The 16,080-nt window shown below is 39.3% G+C and overlaps 1 protein-coding gene across 1 annotated transcript in view; it reads right to left on the bottom strand.

Annotated features, from left to right (window-relative positions):
• Positions 1-344: 344 nt before the first annotated feature.
• kctd16b (potassium channel tetramerization domain containing 16b) overlaps positions 345-16,080 on the bottom strand; it is a 177,500-nt gene continuing 161,764 nt past the window's right edge. Inside the window, exon 2 of the mRNA XM_057820150.1 lies at positions 345-9,074. Coding sequence (XP_057676133.1) covers positions 8,611-9,074 — 464 coding nt within the window. The 3' untranslated portion in view covers positions 345-8,610. The remainder of the gene's footprint in view (positions 9,075-16,080) is intronic.

Here is a 16,080-nt window from a genome sequence, read left to right as displayed (position 1 = left end):
AATAAATCCACAAGACGGCATTAACATTAACATTCTTTCTGTGAAAGGGATCCACGGATAGAAAGACTTGTAATTCTTAAAGGATAAATGTGAGTTTGTATATTGTGACTAAATATTGCCATCTAGTGTATTTGTTGAGCTAAACTTAATGTTTGAATAGAGTATTACCGTAATTTCCTGAATATAACGCACACTTTTTCCCCCCAAAATCAACTTGTAAAATCATGGTGCGCCTTATAAACGGGTACATGGATGGAGACAGAAATATATATATATATATATATATATATATATATATATATATATATATATATATATATATATATATAAATAAACCGATTTTTTTTAATTGACACGGCCACGTTGGGTTGAAGAAACGTATGGGGCGACCCGTTGCCAACCATTACGGTACGTGACGTCACCATTTTGTTTTGGTAATACTTCACTCTGATTTCGTCTGTGTTAAAATCTGCTTTTTTCACTCTTCATAAAGCACAGAATTTAGTTTCTTGAACTCATTTGAGTCGACGTTTATTGCAGCTCCGCAACTCGGACCATAACAAACGTAAGTACACACACTTCCTGTGTCCGTCAACTATATCGGTCCTTCGGGAAACTCAAACCTAAATAACAATAGTTCCTGTTGTTACTGTCGTGTTGACAGCGATGAGCTCTCACGGATTTCCGACTTACGTTCTCACTTTCATTTTACCGTATCAATCCATGGAAGAAACATATTAATTCATCATGATGAAACGGGCAAGTTATACAGCAGCCTTTAAAAGAAAAGTCACATCTATTTTGTTTTCTCCTAGATTCTGGTAAATTGGAAAAGTTGTGAAATCATATTATTACTGTAAATATTGTCAGTTTATGGTAATGTTTTGAACTCCCAATGTGCTATGCTTATGCTGTGTTTCACCAGTCAGTAAAATGACATTTCTGTATCTGTACACGAGCTCTGTTTTCTTGTATTCTTCTATTTATTGGTGCTAAAATTAGGGTGCGCATTATAAACGGGTACAATAATTTTCCTTAGATTTTACAAGTAAATTTGGGGTGCGCATTATACACGGGTGCGCCTTATATTCGGGAAATTACGGTTTTTTCCATAACTATTTTGATTAGGAATGCCAGATCTCTTTGCATTGAGCGCTTTTCTTTTTGTGAACATTATTCTATTTTTGAGAGATAGGAATATTATTTTTGTTGTGCTTTCACTAAATGATACTGTAGCGACTTAAAAGTTCTTAACTGCCCAAATGCATGATGGGAATTTGAGCAACCATGAGTCACAGTGGTTGCTGCAAATGGTATATCTTCTCTGTGTTGAGTACAATACATGGTGTTAAGAAAAAGATCATCTCCAGGTATTCTTCCTCATGTTGCTTGCCACAATAGTTATAACAGTTGTGGAAGAGAGGCCACCGCTTATTCCATTAAATAGCGCAGCCCCAATAAATATCTGCGTTACCAATTCGCCCTTATTGGTAATTGGCGGTGCTATGGACCGGCGATTCACGTTGGATCGATGTCGTCGGCTGGCTCGGTTCGTTCAATTTCCTCCTGAGGAAGACGGCGGCCTTCATATAAACACCGAGAGGCATTGGATGGCTTTTTGTGGGTACTTTTGTTAACTAAACATAAGCATGTGGGGGACGCAGCACTTGAGCCTGCGCTAACTGCGCACTTTCTCTACTCTCTCGCTCCCTCTCTCGCTCAACCACTTTCTTCCTCACTGCTCAATCTGACAATGCCGGTCACATTGAAAATAACAGCGGAGCCCGCCACACCTGCGTCCACTCCACTTGCTTGTCTCTGCCCTTAGCTCTCAATATACTTCAAACAGCGGCATTGTAGTCTGTTTGCGGCAATGCTTGAGTGGGTCGTTCCGCGCATGCGTTAAATGCGTTAAATATTTTAACGTGATTCATTAAAAAAATTAATTACCGCCCATTAACGCGTGAATTTTGACAGCCCTACGTATAATACATGTTTTTGGATAGTTTTTTTTTTTTTTTTTTTAAATTTGTGGGGTATTTAGGCGTACATAAAGTGTTAATTCCGGCTATCGCGGAAATTCGGGTTGCGTCGTAGGAACGGAACTCGTTCGTAACCCGGGAACTACCTGTATAGCAAAGGCAATGACAGTTTTCGGCCACTTGGGGAGCGCACTGCCCCGCCTGCCTCCCCTCAAAGTACTAAGCGTATGCATTTAACTCATTCTCTGCCATTGACGGTGATAGTATGATAAACGTGTATATGTTGTCTATCTACCTACTTACGCTGCTTTCATAAGATGAAAATGTAGAAAAAATAAGAATTTGTTCAGAATCAAAACTGGTCTTATTACTCTTAGATAGAAAAATAAATATTCTAAGACATTTTGAGCAGTTTCAATTCCACAGCGTGGACCTTTTTTGTTTTATTTTGAAGAAATAAGTAGTTTTGCCCTTGCTTCATAGTAAACTTTGTAGTTTACAAGCTCTGAACACCAGAGTTAATTATGATTTGCTATAATGGATGAAAGTGCTTTTTAAAGCAACATGGAAGAAATGGTTTCAGAGAAATATTTAGACTGGCACTCTTGCAAATAAATTTTTATGTGTGATAAATTAAATAATGCATTTTTTGCCACCCAGCTCTGGAAACAATCTTAATGGGTATTTTCATTTTAAAATTTTGCAGGACGTATTAGTACGGCGGCGGAAGCATCAAGGAAAAAACGAGAGAAATCTTTAAAGGAAAACATGTGGAATACTCGTCGATAGTGCTTCATTCATAATAGTCAACATGAAGCGGATATCAGCGCTGTTATCGGAGGACTTTGTCAATAACTATTGATCATCTTGTCAACAGTTGGGGCAGTTGTGGGTATGTTTTTCGAACAACTGCACCTGCGTATGTTTAAATATTACGTGTTTTAAATTATTTCCCCCCCATTTTTATATATATTTAACAGGTAATAAACACGAGTAACATCACAGGAAATGTTTGTGTGGGTAGGTGCTTGCGCGCTCCATCAGGACTTTTATTGCGCCCGTGTATTTCTCTATGATTTGACCATCAAAATCTTCACTTTATTGCCCATCTCGGAAATTGCTCTGCAGGAGCCGAAGCAATTCACGGCGCTGCAATTCACTCGGGGGTGCGCCTTCGCAATACAACTGATATTAGAACAGGAAAATTAATTTCAGCTGTTGACGAAAACGTAACATTTCCCGCCTCTGAAGTGCGCAAAATAAAAAAAAGGAAGTTGCGGAAACTCTGTCATGAGATTTTAAGAGCTCCCGACGTACTAGATAGGTAGACCCTGAAGTCACTGCTAAGTGTGAACGCATACATCTGGGGGGAATCGTTTTATGGCGAAGCACCATTTCGAGGGTCGATCGGTGCCTAAGAAAATATGGGTCATGCAAATTTGATAGTTTTCATTTGTTTGTTTTGCATTCAAAGCCTGTAAGTGTTTTTCATATAATTAACTTAATTACTACTGCACTACTTCGCTAGTATAGGTCAGCTACAGGCTAAAGCGCTTACAAATTTGTGTTACGTGGCAACTAAGTTACGTGGCAAGATGTCAAATAAAAAAGTGATCAAATGTATACTTTGGTGTGTACTATAAGGTGACCATATTTTGATTTCCAAAAAAGAGGACACTCGGCCCGGCCTAAAGATACTTGAATTTTGCTCGAAGTCCACTCAAAGATGCCTATATCACTTTAATATATTTAAAGTGTGCCCCTTAGTCTGGATGGAAAAATGCAGTTTGAAAAAATAAATAAATAATGACTTAAAAAAAAAAATATATATATATATATATATATACATATAAAATGCAGACCCATAGAAATGTAGTCCAGTCAATCCACATACATACAGTAGGCTATGTGCCAACTAAACATTTTTATAAATTACTATCACGACAATTGTCCTTGACAAATTGTTATTCCCATTTAATTGATATTCTCATTCAATGTTCTAGATTGCACACAAACAAAAACCGAAATAAACTGACAAACTATTCAGCCAGCATGTTTCCAAATGTAGCAGTTCAAAACTACGTTTCCCATAATGCCTAGCGCCGTTTAACTTACTGATAGCTAGCTGAGGCAAAAATCAAACTTTGCTATAAAAGTTTACAATCATCGGCAGCGCAACGATGCGACACCAAACGGGATTTTACAGTCAAAGCTCCGACAGAAGTCAACAGTTGCCATTATATACGTATTTATCGCAAAAAACTTAACAACTGGGCAGTGGTTGTGGCCAAGTCGTCAACCTAGTAGATGGTGGTAATGCCTCATGATAGGGGTAAACTGCCAACAAAAACAAGAAGAAGTACTCCTTCCCTCCCTACTACTAGGAGCCATGTCATCGCAGGCGGGCGCTGCCACCCAGCGGCCGGAGGGATTCTCTTCAAATTGGTCCCGTGAAAAATCATAAAAACCTGACATTTTTATGAATTTATAAAACCCGCCCGGACCACAAGGATACTACGTGAAAGTAGGACTTGTCCGGGCAAAAGAGGACGTTTGGTCACCCTAGTGTACTAGTCAATGACTGAATATGCGCTACGACGCGCTCAATTTTTGTTCAGAATCACGATGTAGCTTAATTTTCATTCATTGGCTACAGTGGTATGCAAAAAAATATCTGAAACTTTTGGATTTTTTTCTCACATTTCTGCATAAAATCACCATCAAATGTTATCTGATCTTTGTCAAAATCACACAAATGAAAAAACTGTGTCTGCTTGAACTAAAACCACCCAAACATTTGTAGGTTTTCATATTTTAATGAGGATAGTGTGCAAACAATGACAGAAGGGGGGAAAATTAGTAAGTGAATCATCACATTTAATTTTTGCCCCACCCGCCCCTTTGGCAGCAATAACTTCAACCAGATTCTTCTCGTAGCTGCAGATCAGTCTGGTACATCGATTAGGACTAATCTTGGCCCAATCTTCTCAACAAAACTGCTGTAGTTCAGTCAGATTCCTGGGATGTTGGCATGAACTGCTGTCTTTAGGTAATGCCACAGCATCTCAATGGGGTTCAAGTCATCGAGAATGTGTATGTTGCTCTTCTGAAATTATTCTGAAGTTGATTTACTTCTGTGTTTTGGATCATTGTGTTGTCACAGCATCTATCCTCTTTTTAGCATCAACTGTCTTACGGCCGGCCTCAGGTTTTCCTGCAAAACATCCTGATAAAGTTTTGAAATCAATCTTCCATTAATGATTGCAAGTTGTCCAGGCCCTGAGGCAGCAAAACAGCCCAAAATCATGATGCTCCCTCCACCATGCTTCAAGGTGGGGATGAGGTGTGATGAGGTACTGAGCTGTTCCATTTTTCCTCCATACATGACGTTGTGTGATACACTCTAGGGTTCTTTTTAGTGCTGCAACGATTAATTGATTAACTCGAGTATTCGATTAGAAAAAAAGATTCAAATTAAATGTGGCTGCTTCGAGTATTCGTTAAATTAAAGTGGCGTTGTAATGGTTTGTTTTGAAAGTGTTTGCATTTAGTTTTATTGATTTGGGTGAATACACGGCCCTCTAGTCTACCTCCTTTCACTTGGCTGAATCCATCTGCTCCCTGTTATGACCAAGATAAGCTAAGTTTTTGTTTGAGCTCATGTATTTTTTAATGGATTCGTAATTTAGTTTATTGGTATATTTAGCCATTTTTGTGGCAATATGTGTCTGAACCATTCGTTAAGAGCATTGTAAAAAAAAGTTAGCATTTTATAGCATTTAAGATAGCGGATTTTTGCTATGCAAGTTAGCCAACTGTTCTTGTCGTACATAGATCCTCTTATATCTACTTTTTGAGGCTCAAGTATTTTAATTTTTTATGGTTCTTATCCGATTACTCGATTATTCGATTCTAAATAGTTAAACGATTAATCGACTACTAAAATCATTAATTCTGCGCTGAACTCTTAGCGTCATCTTTGGTGGACGGCCACTCCTTGGGAGAGAAGCAACAGTGCCAAACTCTCTCCATCTGTAGACAACTTCTCTGACTGTCGGCGATCAGCTGATCCATTTTTCCCCCACACATGATGTTGTGTCTTACTCCCAAACGATTGAACTTTGGTTTCATCAGTCCACAAAATATTTTGCCAAAACTTCTGTGGCGTGTCCAAGTGCCTCTTTGCGAACAAATAAATGAGCCACAATGGTTTTTTAGACAGCAGCGGCTTCCTCCGTGGAGTCCTCCCATGAACACCATTCTTGGCCATAGCTTTACATATAGTTGCTGTGTGCAGATTGAGATATTGGACTGTGCCAGTTATTTCTGTAAGTCTTTAGCAGACACTCTAGGGTTCTTTTTTTTTTAACTCTTGGCGTCATCTTTGGTGGACGGCCACTCATTGGGAGAGAAGCAACAGTACTAAACTCTTTCCAATTGTAGACAACTTCTCTGGCTGTCGATTGATGAACATCAAGACTATTAGAGATGGTTTTGTATCCTTTCGTTGCTTTATACAAATCAACAATCCTTGATCGCAGGTCTTCAGACAGCTCTTTTGACCGAGCCATGGTGCACATCAGACAATGCTTCTCATCAAGACATTTGTTACCAGGTGTGTGTTTTATAGTGGGCAGGGCAGCTTTAAACCACTCATCAGTGATTTGGCACAAACCTGACTTAAATAGTTTGGTAAAAATTAGGTTTCAATTAGAGTTGTTCCGATCATGTTTTTTTGCTCCCGATCCGATCGTTTTAGTTTGAGTATCTGCCGATCCCGATATTTCCCGATCCGATTGCTTTTTTTTTTTTTTTTGCTCCCGATTCAATTCCAATCATTCCCGATAATTTTTCCTGATCATATACATTTTGGCAATGATTTAAGAAAAAATGAATAAAACTTGGACGAATATATATATTCAGCATACATTACATAAGTACTGTATTTGTTTATTATGACAATAAATCCTCAAGATGACATTTACATTATTAACATTCTTTCTGTGAGAGGGATCCACGGATAGAAAGACTTGTAATTCTTAAAGGATAAATGTGACTTTGTATATTGTGACGAAATATTGCCATCTAGTGTATTTGTTGAGCTTTCAGTGAATGATACTGTAGCCATTTAACTTCTGCCCAAATGGATGATGGGAAGTGCAACCATGACTGTGCGCAGTGGTACCAATTGATATATCTTCTCTGCGTTGGGAAATAATATAGGGTGTTAAGACAAAGATCAATTACTACCTTTCTTCCCCACATTGCTTCCCACGATATTTCTAATTGTAGGGAGAGGGATCGTAAGGCTTTAGCCAATTAAAAAAAGGCTCCAAAGGCTGCCAAAATTCACTCTACTCATTTTATGCTGCCTTTTAGCACTATATATAGGTAAAACGGCGCCAATGCGTGAGTGGGCCGTGCAGAGCATGCGCTATTTGCGTTAAATATTTTAACGTGATAAATTTTTTAAAAAACTAGTTACCGCCGTTAACGGGATAAATTTGATAACCCTACCTTAAGCCTAAACTAAAGACTCTGGATGAGTGTAACATATTATGTCTGTAACATTAAATACAATTAGAAAACGATTTAATAATTTTTTTTTTTTTAAATTAGAAAAAGGCATGTCCGATATTTTTTTGCCGATTCCGATACTTTGAAAATGACGTGATCGGACTCGATCGATCGGGACGTCTCTAGTTTCAATTGCTATTTAAGTCTCCTTAGGCAGAGGGTTCACTTATTTTTTTCCCCCTTCTGTCATTGTTTGCATGCTATGCTCATTAAAATATGAAAAACAATATTATATATATATTGGTATTAGTTAAAGCAGACACTGTATTTTCATCTGTGTGATTTTGACAAAGATAAAATCACATTTGATGGTGATTTTATGCAGAAATGTGAGAAATTCCAAAAGGTTCAGATACTTTTTCATACCACTGTAAGGCCAGGTGTCACACTGAGTGAGTAATAATTCTTTAAAAAATATGTTTTTCTTTGTGTTTGTTTGATTCCTAGTCCATATACGACTTTATAATGCTAATATAGTCTACAAAAATGATTTAGATTTTTTTGCTAGTGGTGTGCCTTGGGATTTTTTTCATGAGAAAAGTGTGCCGTGGTTTAAAAAAAAGGTTGAAAAACATTGATTTACTTGAACTGGGAGGGCTGGCAGCGATCGAATATACAGTTTGTTTCAATGATGCACTTTTTCAGAAAATGACAGTTGCCTTTTTTCCACAATTACATTTTCAGTGGTTTCAGGGAAACAATTGCTTTTTGTGAAATGATGAGTTTGCGCTTCCCCCATTTCACCATTACGGATCCTTTTCTCGGTTCATCTATCTCCTGGCTCGCTCTTAAAATATTCAGAGCTGTGAATCATTGAGAGATAACAGCACATACTCGGATTGGGCGGGGAACTAAACACACACACATACTACATACGTTACGTCAATAAGAGAACAGTCTGCTTTTGTATGCTTCTTTTAAGCTTGGGTGTCGCTGTTCAACCCACGGGCATAATGGTGAATGATTGACTTGAATAATCTTTGTCGCAAAAGTCTCGCTGAAAAAAAGGTGTAAACAGATCCGAAGCCTCGGCGGCAAGTCGGCCGCGTGCTCAGAGGCGATACTTTCTCAACAAGTCCGCCTGCCACATGTACTTGCGCTCAGGAAACCTCTCGGGAATCTTGATTTTCCGAAAGTCCTGAATGCACCTATCTAGTTCTTCCTCCACCGTCAGCTTCTCTTTGGGCGGCCTTTTCTTGCACGTGTTGGAGTCGCGGGAACCGGAGGTGAGGGTACGCAGCAGGTCGCTTTTCCGCCGTTGTTCCGACTGCTGGAGCCTGGCGACCGGGCCCTTTTTCAGAGGCCTGTCCAGAGTTTGGACGTTCACGTGGGGGTGCGGCTGGCGGCTGACCGGCCCGCAGATGACAGTCCCCTGCGGAGAGCCGGCCTCGGACTGGCTCTCCGAGCTGGAGGTGGAGAGCTCGTTGAAGGAGGTGCCGCTCTCGCCCTCTCCGTCGCCTTTGTGGTTCTTGCAGCAGCAGTCGCAGGGAGGAGAAGACCAACGTGATGTGCCACCTGCAAAAAATACACAACAACACATTAAAAACTTGCAAATAAAGTCTTTCACTTTTCGCCTACTTGGGCTCGCTATCCTCTGTGAGTGTGTGTCACTTTGACACTAGAATTACCAAGGGTGGATCAGTTGATACAAATCCCTTTTGTAACCAGAGAAGGATCATCTGATCCTAATCGGCTTATCTTTTGTGAGCACTATGGTCCTCATAAGTCATTTCTAGGGTTGTTCCAATCACATTTTTTTGCTCCTGATCCGATCCCGATCGTTTTAGTTTGAGTATCTGCCGATCCCGATATTTGCCGATCCGATTGCTTTTTTTTTTTTTTTGCTCCCGATTCAATTCCAATCATTCCCGATAATTTTTCCCGATCATATACATTTACGCAGTGCATTAAGAAAAAAAAGAATAAAACTCGTACGAATATATACATTCAACATACAGTACATAAGTACTGTATTTGTTCATTATGACAATAAATCCTCAAGATGGCATTTACATTATTAACATTCTTTCTGTGAGAGGGATCCACGGATAGAAAGACTTGTGTCAACACCAAAAGTTCATCTCAATACTTTGTTATGTACAATTTTTTGTAAATAACGGAGGCCAAACGTTGTCTGTAACTCTTCACAAGCTTTTTACGCATTGTTGCTGGTATTTCGGCCCATTCCTCCATGCAGATCTCCTCTAGAGCAGTGATGTTTTGGAGCTGTCGATGGGCAACACGGACTTTCAACTCCCTCCTCACCCCGTGGCGTCAAAATGATAACAAGAATGGTGAGCAAAAATCCCAGAACCACACGGGGGAACCTAGTGAATGGCCTACAGAGAACTGGGACCACCGTAACAAAGGCTACTATCAGTAACACAATGCCCCGCCAGGGACTCAAATCCTGCACTGCCAGACGTGTCCCCCTGCTGAAGAAAGTACACGTCCAGGCCCCACTGTGGTCCGCTAGAGAGCATTTGGATGATCCAGAAGAGGACTGGGAGGCTGTTTATGGTCAGATGAAACCAAAATAGAACTTTTTGGTAGAAACACAGGTTCTCGTGTTTGGAGGAGAAAGAATACTTAATTGCATCCTAAGAACACCATACCTACTGTGAAGCATGGGGGTGGAAACATCATTCTTTGGGGCATTTTTTCTGCAAAGGGACCAGGACGACTGATCTGTGTAAAGGAAAGAATGAATGGGGCCATGTATCGAGAGATTTTGAGTGAAAATCTCCCTCCATCAGCAAGGGCATTGAAGATGAGACGTGGCTGGGTCTTTCAGCATGACAATGATCCCAAACACACAGCCAGGGCAACAAAGGAGTGGCTTCGTAAGAAGTATTTCAAGATCCTGGAGTGGCCTAGCCAGTCTCCAGATCATAACCACATAGAAAATCTGTGGAGGGAGTTGAAAGTCCGTGTTGCCCAACGACAGCTGCCCTCTTGAGGAGCTCTGCATGGAGGAATGGGCCAAAATACCAGCAACAGTGTGTGAAACGCTTGTGAAGAGTTACAGAAAACGTTTGGTCTCCGTTATTGCCAACAAAGGGTACATGACAAAGTAGTGAGATGAGCTTTTGGTATTGACCAAATACTTATTTTCCACCATGATTTGCAAATAAATTATTTAAAAATCAAACAATGTGATTTTCTGTTTTTCTTCCCCCACATTTTGTCTCTCATGGTTGAGGTTTACCCATGTTGACAATTACAGGCCTCTCTAATATTTTTAAGTGGGAGAACTTGCACAATTAGTGGTTGACTCAATACTTTTTTGCCCCACTGCATGTTGAATGAAAACAATGGTAGTATGTCTTACTCCAATGTGAAACATGAACACTTTTCAGACCAACCGGACACTCAGATTTCCATTGTCTGTGTAAAACAGCTGAACAGGACAGGCTAAAAAAAAAAAAAAAAAAAAGTAGTAATGCCGAGACACCAAGGAAACTAACTTTAATCAGATTACTAGGTTCGGAAAAATGAACGCGTTAGATCGCTCGTCACTGAAAGAAAGTAGTCAGATTACAATAACCCGTTACTTAATATGTGTTACTTAGTACCTACTGTACAAGAGTGTGGTGGTTTATGTTGGTCAATATCTTGTTCACCGGCCTAATCTTGCTTGTACTCATGTTGCTGCCTCTAGTGCTCATGTACGGTATAGTTGCACAGGGCTTATCGATTGCACCGGAGGCATGAAAACAAAACTACCATTTCACAATCAGAAAAAAAACAAAAGTAATGTGTAACGCAGACGACAATTTGAAAAGTAGTGGAGTAAAAAGTATAGATACCGTCTGTAAAATGTTGTGAAGTAAAAGTGCCACTTCATATTTGTACTCAAGTAAAGTACATTTACACTAAAATGTTCGCTAAATTCCAACGCTGGCGATAAGCGTCTGAGCCATTCTAGCTAGTCTCTCACTGTTATACGGTAAAATGAAAAGCAGACTGCAGGAGAAAGCCAATAGGAAGAATCCATCCTCTTAAAAATACAATAAAAAGTAAGTCAGGGCATGGTCTCAAACTAAGTAATCCAAGATTGCAGACAACTGGCTTTCTTCCAGTTTAATCATAGAGCGAAGCTGGCTGACTAGCTTGTATTGTTGAGAAAATTACAATCATGCATCCATGCCGTCAATGGAAATAGACGTCAAACAACAGGCAGTAAATGTACTGGCAGACACCAGAGGCTAAAGTGCTTTATGGAGCAGTGTACTGTTCATATAGTACAAGTGGCAGCAATTTAAACATTCCAGTCGCTAGCACTTTACCAAAAAAATGCCAGCTTTGACATTATGGTTTGTCTTGTAGCTATGCTAATCCCAGATCGCCTTACTTTAACATACTGACAAAGCAGCTTGGTCATTTTGTTGTCGGGGTGGTTTTGCAAACTTTTTGTCTTTTATCTTCAGCATTATTATTATATACCACACAAAACAATGTTTATCATGTATATTCATTAGCTTGGCTGCTCTTTGTATTTGTCAAATTAATGTAGGAAGAAAGAGAATTATTAATGAATGAACCACTAAGGGCTACATTCTCCCATGTGCTGATGTCAAAAAAAGGCGCACGACTACACACACTTATTTGGCTGAACGATCTCTTCCGCATACTTAAGTCTGGCATGTACAGTGTATCATAAAAGTGAGTACACCCCTCGCATTTCTGCAAATATTTAAGTTTATCTTTTCATGGGCCAACACTGACAAAATGACACTTTCACACGATAAAAAGTAGTCTGTGTGCAGCTTATATAATAGAGTTCATTTGTTTTTCCCTCAAAATAACTCAAAATATAGCCATTAACTCATTCACTCCCAGCCATTTTCACCGGAGCAAGGCCAATCGCTCCCGGCCGTTTTACTGGATTTTGACTGATTTTGCAAGGCCCACAGAAAATTCTGTTCTATTGCTATATAAACATGGAACCCACCAAAAGAAAGATTAGACTCTCTTCTTTAACCGGAAAAAAGTTAGTTCATATCTTTTTCCATTCTTTAGAAATCAGCATTAGAAAATAGCTTAGTTTGAGCAATTTTCCAATTTCTGATAAAAAAAAAACGGAGAAAATGAGCTTTTTGTAAACGCATACATTTCAAACATAACTTTGACTTTAACACAGCTATTTTTGCATTATTTACATCCCAAACATCTGAATAATGTTTTCCTTTTACAAAATATCATAAAGAACAAGACAAATAGAGCTTTTGATCGCAAAGTAACAATTTATTTACACATTACTACTGAGAGATGACGCTGGTGTCGCCGAGATGACGCCGTTGTCGCCGCGTCAGCCGTGTAAACTTTTCCCTCATCTTTGTCTGTCACACAAAGATGGATTGTTTTTTAGTCTCTGCTGGGTCTGCTTGGCGAGCCCGCTGCACGGTGGTCCCAGTCGTTTTGCTCGGTCGTCCAGCGCCTGGCATTACAGGCGTCCTTTCGGTTGCTTTGTTCCACCAGCGCTCCAACCGTGCCGCCCGGCCCTTCATTGCTGTTGAATCGGGTTGCGGGTCTTACAAAATTCGATACTGCTGTCCAGTGGCCAGTTTTATTGCTTTAAAATGAGTTTGGAGCTTTGTTTTTGGTTTCTCAGATAGAGCGGAAGCTATAGATCAGGGGTCCCCAAACTTTTTCCTGTGAGGGCCACATAACTTTTCCCTTTTCTGATGAGGGTCCGGGGTCAGTTTGTAACAGAAAAGGTGTGACGATTGCAGGTGTGCCAAAATGTAAAGATTTATTGTTTTTCAGAAAGCCACAATCAATTAACCCTTTCTGGATTCTTCACGGAACAAAAGTAAATAAAATAATATTATAATATAATAATAAAAAAATAATAACACTATTAATTAAATAGATAATAACCAAATAACCCTCTCTGGGTTCTTCACAGAAAAAAGCCAGAAAATAAATAACACTATTAAAAAAAAATAATAATAAATAAATATATATATATATATATATATAATTTTTTTTTTTTTCCAATTTTTTTTTTGTTCAGGGGGCCGGACCAAATGTGGAGGCGGGCCGTAGTTTGGGGACCCCTGCTATTGATGCTTTTTGTAAAAAAAAAAAAAAAAAAAAAAAAAAACGCAAAAGACGCATAAATACGTTTTGGGGACAATGAAGCATTTAAAAATAGAACGTACTTATACATTTTTGGGAGCAATTGAGTTAATATCTAAACCCCTGGCAACAAAAGTGAGTACGCCGCATGGGAACTACATACATCCCTAAATGTCCAAATTGAGTACTGCTTGTCATTCTCCCTCCAAAATGTCATGTGACTCGTTACAGGAGTGCTGTCAGCATTGCTGCAGAGATTGAAGAGGTGTGGGGGTCATTCCCACCACCATGCTTGACTGTAGGCATGACACACTTATCTTTGTACACCTCACCTGGTTGCCGCCACACATGCTTGAGACCAACGGAACCAAACAAATTAATCTTCGTCTCATCAGACCATAGGACACGGTTCCAGTAATCCATGTGCTTTGTTGACATGTCTTCAGCAAACTGTTTGCGGGCTTTTTTGTATACGTCTTCAGAAGAGGTTTCCTCCTGGGGTGACAGCCATGCACACCAATTTAATGTAGAATACGGCATATTGTCTGAGCACTAACAGGCTGACCCCCCACCTCTTCAATCTCTGCAGCAATGCTAACAGCACTCCTGTAACGAGTTACATGACATTTTGGAGGGAAAATGACAAGCAGCATTCAATTTGGACATTTAGGGATGTATGTAGTTTCTATGAGGTGTACTCACTTTTGTTGCCAGGAGTTTTGATATTAATGGCTATATTTTGATTTATTTTAAGGGGAAAATAAATTAACTCTATTATATAAGCTGCACACAGGCTACTTTTCATTGTGTCAAAGTGTTATTTTGTCAGTGTTATCCCATGAAAAGATATAAATATCTGCAGAAATGCGAGGGGTGTATTCACTTTTGTGATACACTGTATTAAGCCTGAACGATATATCGTTTAAACATCGCCATCGCGATGTGCGTGTGCGCGATAGTCCCATCGCAAGCACGTGCGATAGTTTTTATTTTTTTTAATCCACATACGCCTTGCTTTCTGCTCTGCGCACAGCCTCACACCCTCCGTCTCCCAGCTCTTTGTTCCTCACAGTCACTGCAGCACTTGCTTATTAAAGTTAACGACGCTCATTGTCTTTGATCTTGCCAAAGAAGCGGACTTCAAAGCGGAGCTATGTGTCAATCACCGTTTAACTTGTTAAACAGTTTCTGCAAGGAAGCGCGCTGGAATGAACGTGTGTGTGTGTAGAGACGTTGGAGACATATAAAATAAATGCCGGAAGTGATGATGAGGAATTTCTACATGTCACTCCAAGAGTCACAGCTAAGGTAGATAAACAAAAGCATTTACTAAAGCCAAGCATTTTTCTACTACTTTATTATATTACTTTATTCTTGTTCAAAAATGATTTGGTTGGACAGTTATGTTTAAAATTGATCATAATTATGACATTTGAAGTACGTAAAACCATTTATTACATTTTAAAATTACTTTGGGGGAAAAAGTGAGAAAAAAAACACGTCTTATATGTATCTCTTTCCAATGCTAAATCTGAATAAATACATTGAGCACAAAAAAAAAACAAAAAAAAAACAAATTGGGTGGGGGTGCGCTACTTCGCGGTTTTTCACTTATCGCGGCGGGTTCAGGTCCCCATTAACCGCGAAACACTGTACACTGTGGTGATGGTGAGTCATCCAAAGTCTTTCCAAACAGCTATTCAAGTCATCTAGTGAAAATTTCTTTAAAAAAAAAATAAAATAAAATTTTAATATCGCAATATAATATCGCTTTATATCGCAAACCCCCCAAAAATTGCAACAATAGTTTTTTCCAATATCGTTCAGGCCTACACTGTATGCACTTTTTTGTAACATGAAGTACATTTTGTGTGGCGCAACCACATCATTTGGGTTTTTCCCCAACAAAATTATTTTTTTAAAAGCTGAATCATTTACTTTCAAAATGTAATCCGGCAACTCATTTACTCAACGAGATCTTTAATGCTGTTCGGGAAACTCATGCGCACACTTTAAATCAGCTGAGAGACTGTTTACAGGGCTTGAGAGGTGCTGCTGTTTTGATTAAAAAACTGAGTTGACAGGTAAAAACAAAAAAACAAAAACGTAACGCCGAGAAGCAAGTACGTGGTGCGTGATCAAGTACTGGGTGAAAGCAAAATCCCATATGAGGGGTTCTTCAAACCCTCTGGTTTATGAGACAAAAACAGTTGAAGATCGTTTCTTGCCTAGCAAAAAAAAAAAAAAAAAAAGGCCCGGAAACGGCCATTTATTTTTCATATCAACCTCCTGCATAATTAAAAAGGGTATCTGTTGCTGGTGAACTACTGTTTCGTGAAATGGCGGATCAAAACCCAACAGCCCCCCTCATCTGATACAATACCAACTACACAAGCTTTTCATGTGTCTGCTCAGTTCAAATGGTTTTTTTCATATA

Source organism: Corythoichthys intestinalis, chromosome 18 (genome assembly GCF_030265065.1).
Source record: "Corythoichthys intestinalis isolate RoL2023-P3 chromosome 18, ASM3026506v1, whole genome shotgun sequence".
In the NCBI taxonomy this organism is placed as follows: Eukaryota; Metazoa; Chordata; class Actinopteri; order Syngnathiformes; family Syngnathidae; genus Corythoichthys; species Corythoichthys intestinalis.
Note: the sequence above shows the minus strand (reverse complement) of the source record. Positions and strands in the feature narration are given on the sequence as shown.